General features: G+C 43.7%; 1 protein-coding gene and 1 non-coding gene across 3 annotated transcripts in view; both read left to right on the top strand.

Annotated features, from left to right (window-relative positions):
- The first annotated feature begins 1127 nt into the window (after positions 1-1127).
- TUFT1 (tuftelin 1) overlaps positions 1128-19814 on the top strand; it is a 41814-nt gene continuing 23127 nt past the window's right edge. The window contains exon 1 of one of the 2 annotated variants that reach the window (XM_047085713.1): positions 1128-1190. In XM_047085713.1, coding sequence (XP_046941669.1) covers positions 1131-1190 — 60 coding nt within the window. In that variant the 5' untranslated portion in view covers positions 1128-1130. The remainder of the gene's footprint in view (positions 1191-19814) is intronic. The other variant, XM_047085712.1, reaches the window with a different exon arrangement.
- Positions 4554-4661, top strand: LOC124516752 (U6 spliceosomal RNA). Its single transcript, XR_006963156.1, has one exon. It is a non-coding gene; the product is annotated as a U6 spliceosomal RNA (small nuclear RNA).

Here is a 19814-nt window from a genome sequence, read left to right as displayed (position 1 = left end):
CAATCTTCTGGGAATAGAAGGCCAATAAATGCCATCTCTGAAGGTTAAAAGAGACAGACTAGAATTGGGTTTTATTCCCTTGGGGCCCAGGGATATCCCCACCATTCACCTCCCAGGTACAAAGTCACTCATCCCTTTCCACCTGGTATGGGACTCAGTCCCTACCTGGGAGGTAGCAAAGTTTCTGTCATTCCTGCTTTTGTGTTGCCTTGAAGAGGGACCTAGCTGTTCATCAGAGCCTGTTGCCAAATTCAGGGGTATTGAGTGGGTCAGACCTCCCGCGTGCTTTCCATGTGGACCACAGCCCAGGGGAGCTGCCAACCTGAAGAGAGAAGCTGGGCTGGAAGAGACCCCATCCTTGTCCATCCTCTCCTCTAGGTCCTTAAAATGCTAGTCTGGGCTTTGGGAGCAAATGCCACTGGAGAAGTTGAGGTTCATCGTTTCTCAAGAATACAAAACCCTTTTAAAGGCAACGTGTCCCGCCTTTGCAGACCATATAAGGGCAGCTTTAGTATAATAGCTTCTACAAAACAAGCCCCACCCAGAGCCAAGCTGGCTTTGACTTTGGCCTGGGCCTCCTGCCAGGGCAGGGCACCTGCCAGACTGGCTTAGGCCAGTCTGAGTGAGTTGGCCTTTGGTGCCTGCATTTCTACGGTGATGGAGGAAAGGTTTGCTCAGCTACACTAAGGTAGCCTTATATATGGGGAGAGGAGAGTGTAAGGGAAGTTTTTTCCCCAACTATCCTCTGAGGGGCAGACAGGGTGATTCTCTTTTACCAACACTGACCTTGGAGTTGAAAGGAGAGAAGTGCAAGACTAATGCATGTTTGAGGTACAGCCACGCAACGCTGGACAAAATTTCAGTCAAGCAGCCTCAGGTAGCCTCCAAGCCCCACCTTTATGTAAATCTAAGCGAGGGCCGGTGGGCGTGTCCCAGTGCTTCTCGGTAACGCCCACCCTGCTCTTTAGCTCACTCTCATTGGCAAACGGCATCTTGGGGGCGTAACCAACTAGCAGTCCCCGCCCCCGACGCGCCTATACAGGGGAACGGTTCCGCGCGCGCCTGCCTAGTAGGAGCCGGACCGCGGGGCGGGGGGTGGGTGTCCGCGCTGCTACCGCCGCGGGAGTAAGATGAACGGGACGCGGAACTGGTGTACCCTGGTGGACGTGCACCCAGAGGGGCAGACCGCGGTAAGACGGAGCGGCCACGCCGCCTCCCCCGCCCGGTATCCTCGCTTCCCAGTCCCGCCCCTCCCGTGCCCCGCGCGGAGTTCGCTGACATCACCTGGGGCCGGCTGGGGGCCGTCGGCTCCTCGCCGCGCTCCTCCCTCTTTTTTTCTGCCGTCTGGTGGCGGGCAGCGGGGGTCCGCGAGGGCTTGCGGGAGGAAGGCTGTTCGGAGACTCGGGGCGTACCTGCCCTCTAGGAGGACACTGCGGCTCCTGCCGGCGACTCCGCGCGGCTTTCCAGGGCGCGCTACTCGGGCGTCCTGCGGGCGGTGGACTGGGTGGGAGGAGAAATGAGCTCCCGGGACAAGATCCCTGCGCTCTTGGGACTCTGGGTCCCCGACGAGGGGCTCAGGCATTTCTGTGGGTCCTGGTTGGGTCTCCAACGAGGGGCTCAGGCTTTTCTGTGGGTCCTGGTTGGGTCCCCGACGAGGGGCTTAGGTTTTTCTGTGGGTTCTGGCTGGGTCCCCGACGAGGGCCTCAGGCTTTTCTGTGGGTCCTGATGGCCTCAGAAGCCCTTCACAGAATTTACTGGTGCTTTGGTGGTCGTAAGAAGACAGAGTGCAGCCCAGGGCTTGGACGGGGTGGGGTGGTAGGACGCCAGGCACGCCGAGATTGGCCCGGAACGCCACCTTTCGCTGGAGGGAATTAGGGCTCTCCGCTTGGGGGTCACCTCTCGGCTCGGATTTCTCCTTCCCCTAGCAGTTCTCCTGGCTTCCCTCCCCCATCGGCCGATCGGTGGCTTCCTGGGACTGTTTTATTCACGTTGTTTACGTGTCCAGCTTCCAGGCTCCGGAATGAGGGAGATGCTAGAACCTAGGCTGAGAAGGGAAGGGTCGTGACCCACGCGAGGGCTTCCGGAGAAGTGAGGGTGGGGGAGAGAGGGGGGTTCCCCAGGGCTAACACATCTGCCTTGCTGCCCTCACTCCCTTGGCTCCCGGTCCCTATTCTTCTCCTCACTCGGGTGACCATATGATTTTCCCTCTTCACTGACCGAGGAGGGTAACTTGTGTCTGAATGTTTCTAGGCTTTGCTAGGGAACTTGACCCAGAACGGGTGTGTACTGTTCCATCCATTTTTCAAGCTATTGTGGGTGAGAGTGAAATGGAGCCGAGGTGATGGGGAGTTTGTATCCCTCCATTCCTCCTCCCTCCACTCTGTATCTGTTTCCCTTGCTCCCTTCCACTCCCAGCATGCCCCCTGGGGAGCTAAGGCCCCTGGATTATGGCTCTTCCTCACAGAACAATTCCCTAGAGTAGTTTCTCATCTCAAGTACAGACCGTCAGTTGTGTTCCCAGTCCCCTCTCCGTTTCTGTCCAGTCCGTTAGTATTTCTGCCATATTTCAGTTCTGGCTACTGCCCAAGCCCAGTCCCTCATTTTCTGTAGTTTCTTACTCCCCCAGCTATGGAACTCAAGAGATAGGGAAGAAATCCATCTATTGTGTCAGCCCCAAGTCCTACTCCATTCTCTTGCTCACTGTTTTGGAATGGTTGAGGCAGGGAGAAAGAGTATGAGGAAAATAAAGGAAAGGAGTGTGCTGGGCTTCTTTTTGCTTGCTGTGAAAAAGAGATCCAGAAAGATTTTAAGACCAAGATGTTGGTACTGTTTAGAATGATTTTGACATATTCTTTTGTCCTTTGATATTTTCTTGCTTGCCTCGAGGGGTAGAAAGAGTCAGTAGGAAAATAGTGAGCAAGGAATTCAGTCAGTTTCCAGCCATGGATTAGTTTGAGGCTAATCAGAGACTTCTAGAACAAGGGGAGACAGAAATTCCCTTTATTCTTTTTTCCTAGGCTGGACTTGAGAGGTATTTTACTTCAAAGGTGTGAATGAAATGACCATTGCCTGTATCTGTTCTTGGAGACATTCCTGAGCTCTTACGGAGGGGGAGGCAGTAGTAAACAATCAGTCGGGGACAGGCTTTGTCTTGGGATTCCTCTCCTCTGAGCCAGCCTGAAGATAGAATTTACTGCTCTGGACAGTCACCAGGAGGCTGTAGTGTATGTTCACACCATCGAGTGAGTGCTCAGTGCATGTGCAAAGTGAGTGGATAAGTATATAAATGAATGATGTGTCTCCTTGTGTCAGCAGTGTAGACAACTTAACCAACTAGTGTGTCCTAGTGGGAGTCAGGACCCTGGGACTCTGTTGGTGTTTCCCGACCAGCCAGGCTGTGTGCCTCGGTGCATCACACTTGGACATGGAAGCATGGCTAATGCACTCTGGATTGTTGTTGTTGGAGGCAGATGGAGCAGGTGCAGTGAGCCAGTGGTTTTCAAACTGCAGATCGCCACTATGACCAGTAGGCCTGAAATCAACTTAGGGGGTTGGACCCGAGCATTAGCAAATAAGTAGATTCCAATTAGATGACATTCTGGAACAGGCAAAACTGTGGAGACAACAACAACAAAAAAATCAGTGGTTGCCAGGAGTTTTGGGCATAGAGGGGAGATGAATAGAGCACAGAGGATTTTTGGGGGGCAGTGAAAAAACTCTGTGATAGGAGTCTTTATCCTTTTGTCCTAACCCACAGAATGTACGGCATTCACTTTACTTGAGTGAGCCCTGAGGGGAAGATGGACTTTTGGTGATTATGTTGTGTCAGTGTAGGTTCATCCTTGGTTTAAAAAAAAAAAAAGTACCATTCCAGTGAATGATATAGATAATGGAGAAAGCTATGCATATGTTGGGGCAGGGGGTATATGAAAAATCTCTGTATGTTCTGGCTGATTTTGTTGTAAATCTAAAAATTCTCTAAACTAAATAAGGTCCTTTAAGAAAAAGAAATAGAATTAGTGCTATCACAGTGTTACAGTGGACATTTTTGGCAAAAGTTTAGTTTCAGTTATATGTATGTATACACATTATATATATATGTATGTGTCTGCTTATTAGATCTTCAGGTAAAATTTGTTTTAGGTCAGAGAAGCTTGCAAGCCACTGTAGTGAGTTATGCTGGCAAGGAGAAGCACAAACAAACCTCAGACATTTTTATTAGACATTCGCATTAAGTTCCTTTGGTTGTAAGCAACAGAGACTATCCAGCTAACTTAAGCAGAAGAGGAATTTATTAGAAGGAAATGGGCAGCTCACAGAAATTAAGGGAAAGCTTAAAAAGTGTGAGCCAGGGGCACCTGGGTGGCTCAGTTGGTTAAGCGTCTGACTTTGGTTCAGGTCATGATCTCACAGTTGGCGAGTTCAAGCCCCATGCCAGTCCTGTGCGGACAGCTCAGAGCCTGGAGCCTGCTTCGGATTCCGTGTCTCCCTCTCTCTCTGCCCCTCCCCTGCTCTCTCTCTCAAAAATAAACATTAAAAAAATGTGAACCAAGGCTGTCCACATTGGCAGCATATGTACTAAAATTGGTACACTACAGAGAAGATGAGCATGGCCCCTGTGCGAGTGTGACACGCAAATTGGTGAAGTGTTCCCTGTGTGTGGTGGTGTTATAATAGCATTGTATGGTGACACATGGTAGCCACACTGTGGTGAGCACAGCATATTATATGGAGTTGTCAAATCACTACGTTGTACACCTGAAACTAATAGAACATTGTGTGTCAACTGTACTTCAGTTAAAAAAAAAAAGTGTGACTCCGGGTCTGTATAAGTGGAAGGAACTAATGGAGGGTTTCTACAGGTGGGTGAATTGGCTCCAGACCTTTTTGCAGTAGTACCCAAGATCCCAAGGAGAGGGCATCATTGGCCCCTCACCTGCCTTGGCCAGGGCATTGTGGAGGTCCTTGACGGACAGGTGCACCAGCTTACCCAGGAAAGGAGAGAGGTTCTCCAAAGCAAAGCCCAAGTGCTCTTATCAGTAGAGGAGGATGGAAACTGTGTGGCAAAAGCAGCAGATGTTCAGGGGCGCCTGGGTGGCTCAGTCGGTTAAGCATCTGACTTCGGCTCAGGTCATGATCTCACGGTTTGTGAGTCTGGGCCCCGCGTCGGGCTCTGTGCTGACAGCTCAGGGCCTGGAGCCTGCTTCTGATTCTGTGTCTCCCTCCCCTCAGCTCCTCCCCTGCTCACACTCTGTCTCTCTCTCTCTCAAAAAAAAAAAAAAGATTAAAAAACAAAAAAACAGCAGATGTTCACTACATTGGACTTCGGTTCGAATGATCTCGGTTTCTTTCTTTTTCTTTTTAAATCATTTTTCAATCAAAGGAATATATGTTCATGATTTCTAAAAGATCTAATAATATCAAAAGGCTTTTTAAAAGAACATAGCAGGCAGGTTCCTACCCCAAGCCCTGCCCCATGGAAGTAGCCACTTTCAACTCTTACCTCTTTTGTTGGGGTTTACCCCCCTTGTTTCTAAATAATATGCTTATAGTGATACTTCTTGATTTGTCAGTTTTAGACGTCTGTTGACTTCCTGGTGTAGGAATTCTAGAAAAGTTTATGCTCCCACTCCTTACACGTTCCCTTTCCCTTCTCCCATCCTCCCAGTGTATTTACAGAACAATTTTTGGCTAAACTATGATTTCTGTTAATAGCATTGTGGTTAAGAGCCTGGTCCTGGGAATCTGACCCTATAGTGGGCTGGAGTCAGGGCTTTGATGTTTGTTTTGCCCAAGATCACTTCGGTAAATTACTTAATCTCTTGCATCTTGGTTTCTTCATCTGTAAAGTGGGGATAATAATTTCACCCTCTTCATTAGGTTGTTATAAGGATTAAATAAGATAATGCATGTGAAACATTAAGCACAAGGCCTGGCACATGGTAAGTGCTCAGATGTTGGCTGTTATTTTCTGCTTGATCTACTTAATGGCTTAGAGGAGACTGTATTAGCCTCTCATGAGACCCCTGCCCAAGGGATGGAGGGAGAGTCTGAGAACTCTCTGGTCTGGTCAAGGTTTGCTCCTTCTCATTATGTTAATATTTATTCTTATCTGTTCCTTTCCCCTTTCTTGTACCAGTGGAGGGTCTTAAGGATGTGAAGGGGCCTGTAGTAGTGTAACTACTCTCTTACCCAGAGTAACCTTTGCTAGCACCATCTCAGCTAGGACAGGTTTTAGACGAGTGATGGTCAGCGTTTGTATCTTGGCATCCTGCTCTAGGTCCCTTTCCTCCTCCTTCTTTTTCTGACTCATGGCTCAGGCAGCTGGTGTCCTATGATGCTCTGGGCCCCTTGGTAAGAGGATTTTAAGTAATCTATCAGTGTTACCCTTCCTTAGAATATTCGTATTATTTTCATCTTCTCTAATTTTTTTGTCTTGATCAATCTTGGCTAGAGAGTTTCTCTCAATGCCTGGGTGGATTTGGAATTTTTTCATCGCCTACCGTCTGAACCTTTGTCTTTACCCTGGACTAGGTGTTATGCCTAATTTAGGATCTCAGAAGCTGAGTTAGTTTAATACCAAAGTCTTTCCTGAGCTCCATTCCTTTAAAAAAAAATTTTTTTTTTTAAACTAAAGTTGTGATTTATTGAAGGCTTACTATGGGCCTAATTTTTCTGTAACCACTTTAATTAGGTATAACTCATGGACTGCACAAATAACCTATTTAAAATGTACAATTCAGTGGCTTTTCGTATATTTACTGAGTTATACAGTCATCAACACAATTTTAGAACATTCTCTTTACCTATAAAGAAATCCTGATCCATTAGCAGTCACTCTCCATTCTCTCCCAACCCCTTCAGCTCTAGTCTCCTTTCTTTGTCTGAGATTTCCTGTTGTAGGTATTTTATGTAAATGTAATCATATAATATGTGATCCTTTGTGACTGGCTTCTTTCAATTAGCATGATGTTTTTATGGTCGATCCATGTTTAACATGAATCCGTACTTCATTCCTTTTTTTTTTTAATAATTTTTTTTTACTGTTTATTTATTTTGGGGAGAGAGAGAGAGACAGAGTGGGGGAGGGGCATAGAGAGAGGGAGACACAGAATCCGAAGCGGGCTCCAGGCTCTAGGCTCTGAGCTGTCAGCACAGAGCCTGATGCGGGGCTTGAACCCACAAAGTACAGGATCATGACCTGGGCCAAAGTCAGACACTCAACCGACTGAGCTACCCAGGTGCCCCTCATTCCTTTTTATAGCTGAATAATATTCCCTTGTATGGATATATTTTCAGATATGTTCTTCATGGATAAATGTTGGTAGACATTTGGGTAGTTTCTGCTTTTTGTCTATGATGACTAATGCTGTTGTGAACAATTTACTTACAAATTTTTGTAAGTAAATATATTTTAAATTCTCTTGGAGAGACATACCTAGGAGTGGAATTGCTGGGTCAGAATATTTGCATTTTGAAAGAGGATTCCACTGGAGTCATTGATGCTTACTCCAAAGGAATGAATAAAGTCTAAAATGGTGAAGACCCTGTCTCTCTGACACCAGGGTGGGGAAGAAGCTCCCGGGCAGAGGAACCTTTCAAGTTTGGTGGCTGCCTGTTGCTTCCACTCCTGACACCTGGCCCAATCTCAGCCTGTAAATTCCTCCTCACGCCATTCCAACTCCCCATTCATTGCCAGATTCTTACTTTCCAGAGCACTATAGCTCACGTCTCCAAGCCTGCCAGGAATTTGGGGAATTCTGAGCTCTACCAGGGGATCTGGGATAGGAGGCTTACCCAATCACCTGCATTTAGCGCCGGCGTTTGCCCATATTTTTCTGGGGTGGGAGGTGGGGTGTTCACCCAGATGGTTTCGGTTCCAGACACATGTGCTCAGAGAATGTGAGATGAGCTTCCCCGCCTGCTGGTAATTATGGTACATGCCTCTTTGGGTCACAATGCAGAGTTGTGAAATACCTTTGTTTCCTCGGGGTGGGGAGGTTTAGTTAGGGGAAGAGGTATGTGCCAAGGAGGCTGGTGGCCTAGATTTAAGCCTGGCCAGCAGAGGCAGGAAGAGGAGAAGAAATATAGGGTACGATGGGGATGGGTAGATGAAGGAAGAAAAAGGAAATGGTCTTCTAGGATCTGGGGGCACAAAAGCAAAAAAATGACAAAATGAAAAGTGAGGGGAGGGGGCGCTGAGGAACTGCCCCTTCGTTCCAGGCTGGCTGAGCCCCTAGTGGGTTTCCTGAAAAGAGACTGGCTCAGCAAAAGGGTATCTCCTTCAGAGTTGGGCATTCAGGAGCCCACCTCCCTCCTGTACACACTCACTGTTAGGCCTCTTAGGCCCCAGTGGTTCCCTGTGCCGGGTGTCCGGGTGATGAGAAGGGCTGCCCTGTTTAGGGTACCACCCTAAATCCTTTTTCTTGTTTCACCTCCCAATCACCCCATCAGCCCTCTGCATAGTGCTTGTCCAGCCCATGCCTCTGGGCAGGTAGCCAGACAAAAGGCAGACACCTGTTTTGTTGGCTAATCTGTGGGGAGGAGCGAGAATAATTCTTTGTGTCATACTCAACAGAAGGCCATTTCTGGGCTTGAGAGCCCTGTAGAAGGCAGGACCAAGGCTGCCACATACCTCTTAGTGGAGGGGCTTGGGAGCCTCAGCCAAGAGAGGGGAGGCCCCAACCACCCCCATCTGGCCCTCTTTGACATTTCGGGTCTTTCCTTGTCCTGGCCTCTTGGGAACCCGTGTTTAAGTGGCTGGCTATTCCCATTTCTCAGAGGGGAACCCTGAGGTTCAAACCTGCAGTGGTTTGAGAGACCACATACATTTCAGGTGGGAGAGGGGACAGGACTGAAGGACCAGGTGATGGGGGAGTGGTTTATAGAGTGCAGACGTATTGAGGATGCTGGTTTCCAGCTCAGGGATGATCTCCACTGTGCTTACTTCCTCCTGGAAAGACCCTGACCCTCACCTGCCACCCATCTCTCGTGGCCGCCAGAGCAGCCTGGGGAGTGGGAGCAGGGGAAGCTTATTTTCCTATACATCCACAGATCTTGGACAAATCTGCCCCTTTCCACAGGAGCCTGGAGTGTGAGAACCTCTGGGGCCTCCCTCTCTATCTCCCTATCATTTCTCCCCAGTGTCTTGATCTCTAACCCCTCAGCTATGTGTTTATCCCCTCCCCGCACTGAGGAGTGACTCACAGCTGGAGATTTGTTTGAACAGAGGTGAGAGGCTGCCTGTAATTTGGAGGTGGCTGGGCTTCTCCCCAAGAATGTTTATGAGGTTAGAGGCTGCTTACCTTGTGATTAGCTGTTTCTTTTTCTCTAGAGAAGAAGGCTCTACTTCTGTCGTGACTTTCAGGGAGTCCCCAGTGGGACTACCCTGCTAAACATTTTGGGGCATTCCTCCAGCTCCCCGGAACTTCCTCACAGCCCTGAGATTACTCTGGCTCCAGAAGACAACCAAAGGCGCCAGAGAAGGGCCGGGTTTTCCTCCTGGCCTCTGGGCTGGGGCTGTGGGTTGAGGTTCGTGGCCTTGCAGACTGGATTCTCTGGTTCTGGGGGCTTGAGGTGCCAGAGAGAAATCTAGATTTGTTCACGGGCTTCATTTAGACAATTGGGCTCCCCCACCCTCCCCGGGGCTCCTCAGAAAAGTAATGCTGTCTCACTTTTGTGAAGTGATTTATGGTTTGAAAAGCACTTTCACGCTATCTTACATATCTTCCTACCCTGCCTTAAGCGTAGGCAGGGTAGGTTATTATCACTCCTATTTTGCAGATAGAAAACTGAGGCCCTGAGAGATAAAGTGATTTGCTCAAGGATTAATAGGTGTCAGTTGGACTCAGACCCCACCTCCAACTCCAAGTTTAGCACTTTTTCTTGCCTTCTCTTCATTTACATATGAGACTGGTGCTGCACAAATACATTTTTGTTGCTAAAGTTTAAAACACTGTGCAAGTATGGACTGAAGGTCCCTTTACTCCCCTGTCCGTCTCTCGTTTAACGTGTATAAGTGCAGTGCTTTTCCCATGTACTTGTATTCTGGAAATGCTCTGTGGCATGGTGGTTGGGAGCAAGGACTCTAGAGCCACAGGGCCTGGGTTTGGATCCTGGCTCTGTCCCTTATGAGGTATATGGCCTTAGGCAAGATACTTAATGTCTGTGCTTCAGTTTTCTCATCCATAAAAGGAGAATGTTGATAATAATATTTACCATCTAGTTTTATAGTGAGGATTACATGAGTTAGTATATATAAAGCCCTTCGAACAGAGCCCAGTAGGGCTCAGTACATAGTAATTGTTATATATAGGAATTGGCAATTACTGTGAATGTACATATTATGTAGTTAAATAAATAAGTCATTTTTTTTAATGAATTGGTGACTTGCTTTTTTTCTGTGCTATCTTGAAGATCATTTTCTGTCAGTTCATAGAAGTTTATTTGTCAGCAGTGTAGTATTCCGGAGTATGGATGATACTTTATCCATACTTTTCTACTAGAGGGTACTTATGCAATTTCCAGTTTGTAACTATTTGTAAACAGTATCATAGTCAACAGTTTTACACATATCTCTTGGGACAAATGTGTGTGGATTTTCATAGAACATATTCCTTTTTTTAAAATGTTTGTTTATTGATGGGGGGGGGAGAAGGAGGGGGAGAGAGGGAGAGAGAGAGAGAGAGAGAGAGAGAGAGAGAAGGGCAGAGAACGAAGAGAGAGAATCGCAAGCAGGCTCTGGGATGTCAGTGAGGGAGCCTGACTTGGGACTTGATCTCATGAACTGTAAAATCATGACCTAAGCCAAAATTAAGAGTCGGACACTTAACCAAGTGAGCCACCCAGGTGTCCCTCATAGAGCATATTCCTAAAAGTGGCATTACTGGGTCAAAGGGTTTACAAAATATACAAACACTTTTCATTAATATTGCCAAATTAACTCCCAAAAATACTTGTATAAACTTACACTCTAACAATATATGAGATTACTCTTTTTCTCTGCACCCTTACCAATCCTGGATATTATCAGAATCTTTACTATTTGCCAATCTGTTGGTCTAAATATGATATTTCTGCAGGATTTACATGAAGAAAAGTACATTGCTTTATGAAAAGCAAGAAAGAAGGCTTGTATGTATGGGAAGTTTTAAAGCATAAGCAATAAAATGGACAGCTGTGCACTGAACTCTCAGTTTAAGAAATAGAACATTACTGATCTTTCTGAAGCCCCTGGGATCCCTCCTAGTTCATAACCCTCTGCTTCCTTCACAGAGGTGATCACTGTCTTGAATTTTGTGTTTATTTCCTTGCTTTTTGTTATACTTTTACCACATGCACAAGTGATATAGTGCTTGGCTTGGCATGTTCTGAACTTTACATTCATGGTATTGTCTGTGTTCTATAGTTTTTTTTTTTTAAGTTTATTTTTTAATTAATTAATTGTGAGAGAGAGAGACAGAGAGAAAGCGAGAGCAGGGGAGGGACAGAGAGAGAGGGAGACAGAATCCCAAGCAGCCTCCATGCTGTCAGCTCCGAGCCCGTCACAGGGCTCAATCTCATTAACCGTGAAATCATGACCTGAGCCGAAATCAAGAATCGGTGCTTAACCAACTGAGCCACCCAGGCATCCCTTAAGTTTGTTTGTTTGTTTGTTTGTTTGTTTATTTAAGTATCTACACCCAGTGTGGGGCTTGAACCCACGACTCTAACATCAAGACTCCTGTGCTCCTCCGACTGAGCCAGTCAGGTGCTCCTTCTGTAGCTTAATTTTAAACTTACATTAATTTGGAGAGTCATGCATCATTCATTCATGTCGATGCATGAAGCTGTAGTTCAGTTATTTTCACAACTGAATACTAGTTCATTGTTCTAATACGCCAGAGTTTATTCATCCATGTTCTTATCAGTGGACCATCTGGGCTGTTGTCAGTGGTTAGCCATTACAAACAATGCTGGCATGAACAATACCTCTGCATGCTTCCTCTCACCCTTCTTAAATATGTGAGTAATGAAATTCTCTCCAAAGATAACTCATTGTTTTGTTTGTTTGTTTTAAAAATTTTTTTTTAAATGTTTATTTCTGAGAGACAGAGAGAAACAGAGGGCAAGCAGGGGAGGGGCAGAGAGAGGAGGAGACACAGAATCAGAAGCAGGCTCCAGTTTCTGAGCTGTCAGCACAGAGCCCGACTGGGGGCTCCACCTCACAAACCGAGAGATCATGACCTGAGCCGAAGTCAGTCCTTAATCAATTAAGCCGACTAGGTGTCTCTAACTCATTGTTTTAACTTACATTTCCCTGATTACTGGTGAGGTTGAGCATCTTACCTGTATTTTTAAATTTTACATTAAAAATTTTTTCGAATAATAGATTTTGTCTAGCCCAGTATAGGCAAAGGCTATCCTTCCAACAAGTGATCAGCATAAAAAGAAATTATTTGATCTTTTTGTACTGTGTCTTTGTACAGAACATCTCTATTTGGACTGGCCACATTGAATCTCAAGCAGGCTCTGTGCTATCAGCACAGGGCCCGATGGACTCAAACTCATAAACTGTGAGATCATGACCTGAGCTAAACTCAAGAGTCGATGCTTAACTGACTGAGCCACCCAGGCACTCCTCAGTGTGTATTTTTTGAGAACCTACTCTAATCCAGGCACTGTGCTAAATAAGCTAGCCATGTCTTCAAGGAGCTTATGATTTTACTGGGGAAGTTGCATAAATAAGTAGTTATAAAGAAATGAGGTCAGTGTTATAGTGTAGTATAGGGTGTAGTGGGTGCAGGGAGAGGCTCTGACTGAGGAGTGCTGGGGTAAAACCCTTAGAGAAAGGATGCCCGGGCTGGGAATTCTCCAAAGAGGAAAGGGAAGGGAAGGGACCTGGAAAGAGAAAACAACATGTGCGTTTATGGGGTGGTGAAACATGTATTACATTGGAAGACTCGTCAACAAAAGAGATGTAGATTTGGGTACAACTGGATCAGGAAAGTTTGGGATAATTAGAGTGTAGGGTACAGGTAGGATAGTGGGCGATGTCCACATGTTATGTGGTATAGATAATGATAGGCCTAATGCTGAGGGGAATTAATACCATGAGGAGTTTTAATTCCTTTTAAAGATTTTATTTAATGATGACATATATATAGAAAAGTACATAGATCATAAATGTACAGTCAAGTAATTTCACAAACTGGACACATTCCTCTATCACGCATTCAGATCAAGAAACAAATCATTACCAGCACCACAGAAGCTCCTGCTTCTAGTCATTTCCCCCTTCTAGTTGTTACCTACCCCCATCCTTTGGGGGTAACCACTACTGAGACTTCTAAAGCATATATTAGGTTTGCTTGTTTTGATACTTTTTATATAAGTGGAATCATTTATAAGTGGAACACATTTTGTGTTGGAATTCTTTTGCTTAACATTTCTGGGACATTTATCCATGTTGCATGTACAGTAGTTCATTCTTTTTCATGGCTATATACTGTTCCATTGCATGACTATACCACAATTAATTTGTCCATTCTACTTTTTTTTTTTTTAAATGTGGTTTTAAGGGTGCCTGGCCGGCTTCATCAGAAAAGCATGTGACTCTTGATCTCGGGGTTGTGAGTTCTGGCCCCACTTTGGGTGTAAAGATTACTTTAAAATCTTTAGGGGCGCCTGGGTGGCTCAGTCAATTAAGCATCCAACTCTTGATTTTTTGCTCAGGTCATGATTCCAGGGTCGTGGGATCAAGCTTCACCTCAGGCTCTGTGCTGAGCATGGAGCCTGCTTGAGGTTCTCTCTCCCTTTCTCTCTGCCTGCCCCCCCTCAAAAAAATAAAAATAAATAAAATCTTAAAAATAAAATGTGGTTTTATATATGTATGTTTATAATCTCTATACCTTCATGGGGCCCAAACTCACGACCCTGAGATTAACAGTTGCGTGCCCTGGGGTGCCTGAGTGGCTTACTCTTGATTTCAGCTCAGGTCATGATCTTTCAGTCATGAGATCGAGTCCCCACCCCCTACCCCCCACCGTGAAGCCCTATGTGTATCAGGCTCTGTGCTGAGCCTGGACCCTGCTTAAGATTCTCTCTCTCCCTCTGCCCCTCCCCTGCTCCCTTGCTTTCACATGCTGTCTCACTCTCTCTCTCTCAAAAGAAAAAAAAAAGTTGCATGCCCTACAACTGAGCTAGGTGCCCCTATCCATTGTATTCTTGAACATTTGGATAATTTCTAATTTGGGGCTACTATGAAAAATGCTACTGTGAACATTCTAGCATCATTTTTTTATGAGAATTTTTTTGGGTGGGTGGTGGGGGGAACATAGGTATGCATTCCTGTTGGGTAGATAACTAGGAATTATAGGGTTTGCAAATGTTCATCTTTGGTAGATATTTCCAAAGAGATTATGGTAATGAGCAATCCTGCCATCAGTGTATAAGAGTTCTGTTCCATAGCCCCCAATGTTTATTTTTTATTTTCATTTGTAGTCATTCTGATGGGTATTTTGTAGTATTATTGCCTTGTGATTTTAATTCCTAATTCTTCATTGATGATGACTGATGAGACAGAACCCTTTTCATATGTTTATTGACCATTTGGATATCCTCTTATTCTGTGTCTCTCTCACTCTCAAAAAGAAATAAACATTGAAATTAAAAAGGTTTGCCTTTGCAAAATTTTAGTTTTGCTCTTTACATTTAAATCTGCAATCCACTTGAAACTGATACTTGTATACAGCGCAAGGTAGAAGTTGTACTTTAACTTATAAGCCTATGCTTACGGAAAATATTTTGAAGAGGAGCATTATGTCAAATTTTGAGGAACTGACACTTTTGTGTATCTACATGTTTTAGTCACTGTGTTTTCACTTAAGCATCATACTGTCCATCTTACCAATGAATACACTAAGGCTAAGGGAGAATAAATCAATACACACAACAAATAAAAACCAGAGTCAGTGTTTGAGCCCAGGTCTAACTGTTCCAAATACGATTCTTTTTCTGCAAAGAAGAGAGAAAGTCAGTTGGGCTTGAGGGGTCATGGACCAGGCAGTAAATTTGGGGGTGATCTGGGCACTGTTGTATATCATCTCATTCTGTCAAAATAAATATATTTTCTAAAATACAAAAATAAATATATAAGAAATAAAAAGAGAATTTGACAGTAATCTACAAAAGGGAGGGCAGGGAAAGGGGCTTAGGTTGAATACCTAAGTTTAATTAGTTTAATCTATTCAATGGAGTACTGGTGGCCATTAAAAGCCAATTTTGAAGACTGTTTAGTGTGATGGAAATTAAAGATGAAATATTAAAGGGAAAAAGAATCTGCCCCTTGCCCACTCACACTGTTTCTCTCTCTCTCTCTCTCAAAAGTAAATAAACATTAAAAAAAGAAAAGAAAATAGAATCTTTTATGTTCATGAGAGATATTAGTCTGTAGTGTTTTCTTTTCTGTCTTTAAAAAAAAAATTTTGTTGGGCCACCTGGGTGACTCAGTCAGTTGAGTGTCCGACTCGATTTTGGCTCAGGTCATGATCCCAGGGTCGTGGGATCTAGCCCTGTGTCGCTCCGTGTGGAACCTGCTTGAGATTCTCTCTCTCTCTCTCTCTCTCTCTATCTCTCTCTCCCTCCCTCCCCCTCTCTCTCCCCTTCCCTCCCCTCTCCCTCTCTCTCCCTCTTCCTCTATCCCCCCTTCCATCCTTTTCCCCTGCTCACATGCTCATTCTGTGTCTCTCTCAAACTAAATAAAACAAAGAAACAAACACATAATAATAAAATGGTCTTTGTCTGGTTTTGGCACCAGAGTAAGACCAGCTTCATGAACTGAATTGGAAAGGGTTTTCTCCTCTTCTGTTTTCTGGTTGAGATTATGGGCGCCTGTGTGGCTCAGTCTGTTGAGCATCCAACTCTTGATTTTGGCTCAGGTCATGATCTCACGGTTCAGGGGATTGAGCCTCATATCAGGCTGTGCACTGGTGGTGTGGACCCTGCTGGGGATTCTCTCTCTCTCTCTCTCTCTCTCTCTCTCTCTCTCTCTCTCTCTCTGTCTCTCTCTGCCCCTCTCATTCTCACACACACTTGCACACTCTCTCTCTCTGAATAAATACATTTTTAATAAAGTCTTTTTTAATGTGAAAAGAGATTATGTAGAATTAGTGCTAATTTTTTACATATTTGGTAGAATTCTCTAGTGGAAGCACCTGGGTCTAGGTATGTCTTTTTTTAAAAAAATTAAAAAAAGGGGCACCTAGGTGGCTCAGTCGGTTAACCGTCCGACTTCGGCTCAGGTCATGATCTCACGGTTTGTGAGTTTGAGCCCTGCATTGGGCTCTGTGCTGACAGTTCAGAGCCTGGGGCCTACTTTGGATTCTGTGTCTCCCTCTCTCTCAGCCCCTCCCCTGCTCATGCTCTGTCTCTCAATAATAAATAAACGTTAAAAAAAATTCTCTAAAAAATTTAAAATGATGAATTTAATTTCTTTAAAGTTACAAGGCTATTCATATTACCTATTTTATATTAGGTAATTTGTGGTAGTTTGTGTTTTTTGAGGAATTGGGCCATTTTGTCTAAATTGTCAAATTTATGTTCATAGTTGTTTTAGTGTTGTTCATTGTGTTGTTTGCAGTCTTGTTCATAGAGTTGGCATAGTGTTCATAGAGTTGTTCATAGTGTTCATGGTGTTGTTCATAGAGTTATTCATAATGTTGTTCATAGAGTTGTTCATAGTGTTCATAGAGTTGTTTATGGTGTTGTTTGTAGAGTTGTTTGTAGTGTTTTTCATAGTATTACCTCATGCTTTTGATATCATGCTAGAGGTTTATCAATTTCAATGATCTTTTCAAAGAACCAGCTCTTCATGTTGTTTAGCTTCTTAGTGTTTAGAAATTTTCCTTTTATCTTTCTGTTATTTCTCTTTTTTTAAAAATGTTTTATTTAGTTTTGACAGAGAGAGTGCACATGCGTGCAAGTGGGGGAGGGGCAGGGAGGGGGGAACAGAAGATCTGAAGTGGGCTCTGTGCTGACAGCAGTGAGCTGAGTGGGGGCTTCAAGCTCATGAACTGTCAGATCATAACCTGAGCTGAAGTCAGATACTCAACCAACTGAGCCCCCCAAGCACCCCTCTTTCTATTATTTCTCATTTGATTTCATTGTGGTCAGATAACATGCTCTAAATGATTTCAGTTCTTTCAAGTTTGTTGGTTTGTTTTATGGCCCAAATTATTGTCTATCTTTATGTTCTATAGGTACATGCAAAGAATGTATACTCTGCTATTGAGGGGAGTGTTCCATAACTGTTGATTAGATCCTGTTAGATTTTTGTCTAGTTTTATTAATTTCTCAGAGATAGGTGTTGAAGAAGTCTCCAAGTATAATTGTGGGTTTGTTAAAAAAAAAAAAAAAAAGAAAGGGGAATGCCTGGGTGGTGGCTCAGTTGGTTGAGTGTTCGACTCTTGATTTCCGCTCAAGTCATGATCCCAGGGTTGTGGGATCAAGCCCCATGTTGGGCTCCGAGCTGAGCATGGAGCCTGCTTGGGATTCTCTCTCCCTCTCTGCCCCTCTCCTCTGCTTATGCATGCTCGCTCTCACTCTCTCTCTCTCTCAAATGAAAAAAAATAATAAAAATTTAAAAATATATTTAGTTGTGTATTTGTGTATTTCTCCTTTCAGTTCTTTGGGTTTTTTTTTAAAATAAGATTTTATTTTTAAGTAATCTCTACACCTAATGTGGGGCTCAAACTCACAACCCCGAGATCAAGAGTTGCACATTATTCTGACTGAGCCAGCCAGGCACCCTCAGCTCTTTAGTTTTTGCTTCACATATTTTGCAGCTTTGTTGTTGGTGTATATCCATTTGGGGTTGCTATGTCTTCTTTGTGGATTGACACTTTTACATGATATAATATCTCTCTCTGGTAATATAATATCTATCTGGTAATATATCTGGTAATATAATACCTCTGGTAATTATCTTTGCTCTGAAGTTTACTTTATCTGATATTAATATAGCCACTTTTGCTTTCCTTTAATTAATGTTTGTATAATATACCTTTTCCCATCCTTTTACTTTTAACTTACCTATATGGTTATGTTTAAATATGTTTCTTGTAGACAGTATGTATTGATTCATGGATTTTTTTTTCACTTTTTTTTTTGAGAGAGAACACATGAGTAAGGTACAGGGGCAGAGGGAGTGAGAGAGAGAATGTTAAGCAGGCTCCATGGCCCACCCAGAGCCTGACGTGGGGCTTGATACCATGACCTGAACCAAAATCAAGAGTCAGACGCTCAACTGACTGAGCCACTCAGGCACCCCGATTCATGTTCTTTAATCAACTCTGCCAATCTCTGTTTTTTAATTGGTATATTTAGACCACTTACATTTAATGCAATTATTGGTAAGTCTGCCATTTTATTTTTAGTTTTTGTTCTCTATTTTTCATTAATCTGTTTTATTTTTCTCTCCCTTCCTGTGGGTTACTTGAAAGCCTTTTAGGATTCCATTTTGATTCATTTGGTTTTTTGAATGTCATCCCTTTGTATAGATTTTTAGTGATTGCTCCAGGTATTACATTTGTATAAATATAACTTATCATGGTCTACTGGTGTTGTCATTTTACCAGTTTGAATGAAATATAGACACCTTACCTTCCTTTACATCCCTTTATCCTCTCCCATTCATAATATAATTAAATATTTCCGGGGCACCTGGTGGCTCAGTTGGTTAACTGTCTGACTCCGGCCCAGGTCATGAGCTCATAGTTAGTGAGTTTGAGCCCCACATTGGACTCTGCTCTAACAGCTCAGAGCCTGGAGCCTGCTTCAGATTCTGTGTCTCCCTCTTACTTTGCCCCTACCCCACTTGTGCACGTGGTGTCTCTGTCTCTTTCTCTCTCTCTCTCTCTCAAAAATAAATAAATACATACATACATACATACATACGTACATACATACTTTCCTCTGTGTATACTTAGAACCAAATCAGGCAGTGTTCTAATTTTAGCTTCAACCACCAAACATACTTTAGATTACCCAAGAGTAAAGAGAAAGCCTAATGTATTTATCAATATTTTTGTTTTCCATGTTGTTTCTTTTTTTTAAAAGTTTATTTATTTATTTTGAGAGAGAGAGAGAGAGAGAGAGAGCATGTGCACACACGAGCAAGGGAGAGGGAGAGAGAGAATCCCAAACAGGCTCCATGCTTCAGTGTGGAGCTCACAAACCATTAGATCATGATCTGAGCCAAGATCATGATCTCAGCTAAGATCAAGAGTCAGAAGTTTAACTGAGTGAGCCACCCAGGTATCTCTATCCATGTTGTTTCTATCTTTCTAATGTTCTAAGGTTCCTTTCATATTGTTTCCTTTCTGTTTAAAGATCTTTTACAGCCTTTTTAATGTAGCTGTATTGGTAAGAAATTCTTAGTTTTTCTTTACATGAGGACATCTTAATTTACCCCCTTATTCCTGAAGGAGAATGTTTTTTGGTCATAGGATTATTGATTAAGAGGTTTTTTTCAGCACTTGAAAATAATGTGCCATTTCCTCCTGGCCTTCCTAGCTTCTGATGAAAAATCTGCTGTTTAATGAAAGTGCTTCCCCCATATAGGTAACTTGTCATTTTTCTCTGATGTGAAAAGATGTTTTTCTTTGTTTTTAGTTATCAGACATTTAATTATGTGTTTTGGCATGATTTGGGGGTTTATCCTATTTGGGATTTGCTCCTTGAATCTCTGGATTTATGTCTTTTGTAAAATTTGGAAAGTTTTCAGACATTATTTTTTTTAGTCCTTTTGCAAATTTCCCACTTTTTCCTGTCCATCT

The sequence above is a fragment of the Lynx rufus genome, unplaced genomic scaffold, assembly GCF_022079265.1.
Source record: "Lynx rufus isolate CCGP_SWC_20201006 ecotype Redwood Valley unplaced genomic scaffold, mLynRuf1.p SCAF_2, whole genome shotgun sequence".
NCBI lineage: Eukaryota > Metazoa > Chordata > Mammalia > Carnivora > Felidae > Lynx > Lynx rufus.
The sequence above is the reverse complement of the archived record's forward strand: the minus strand, read 5'-3'. Positions and strand labels throughout refer to the sequence as shown.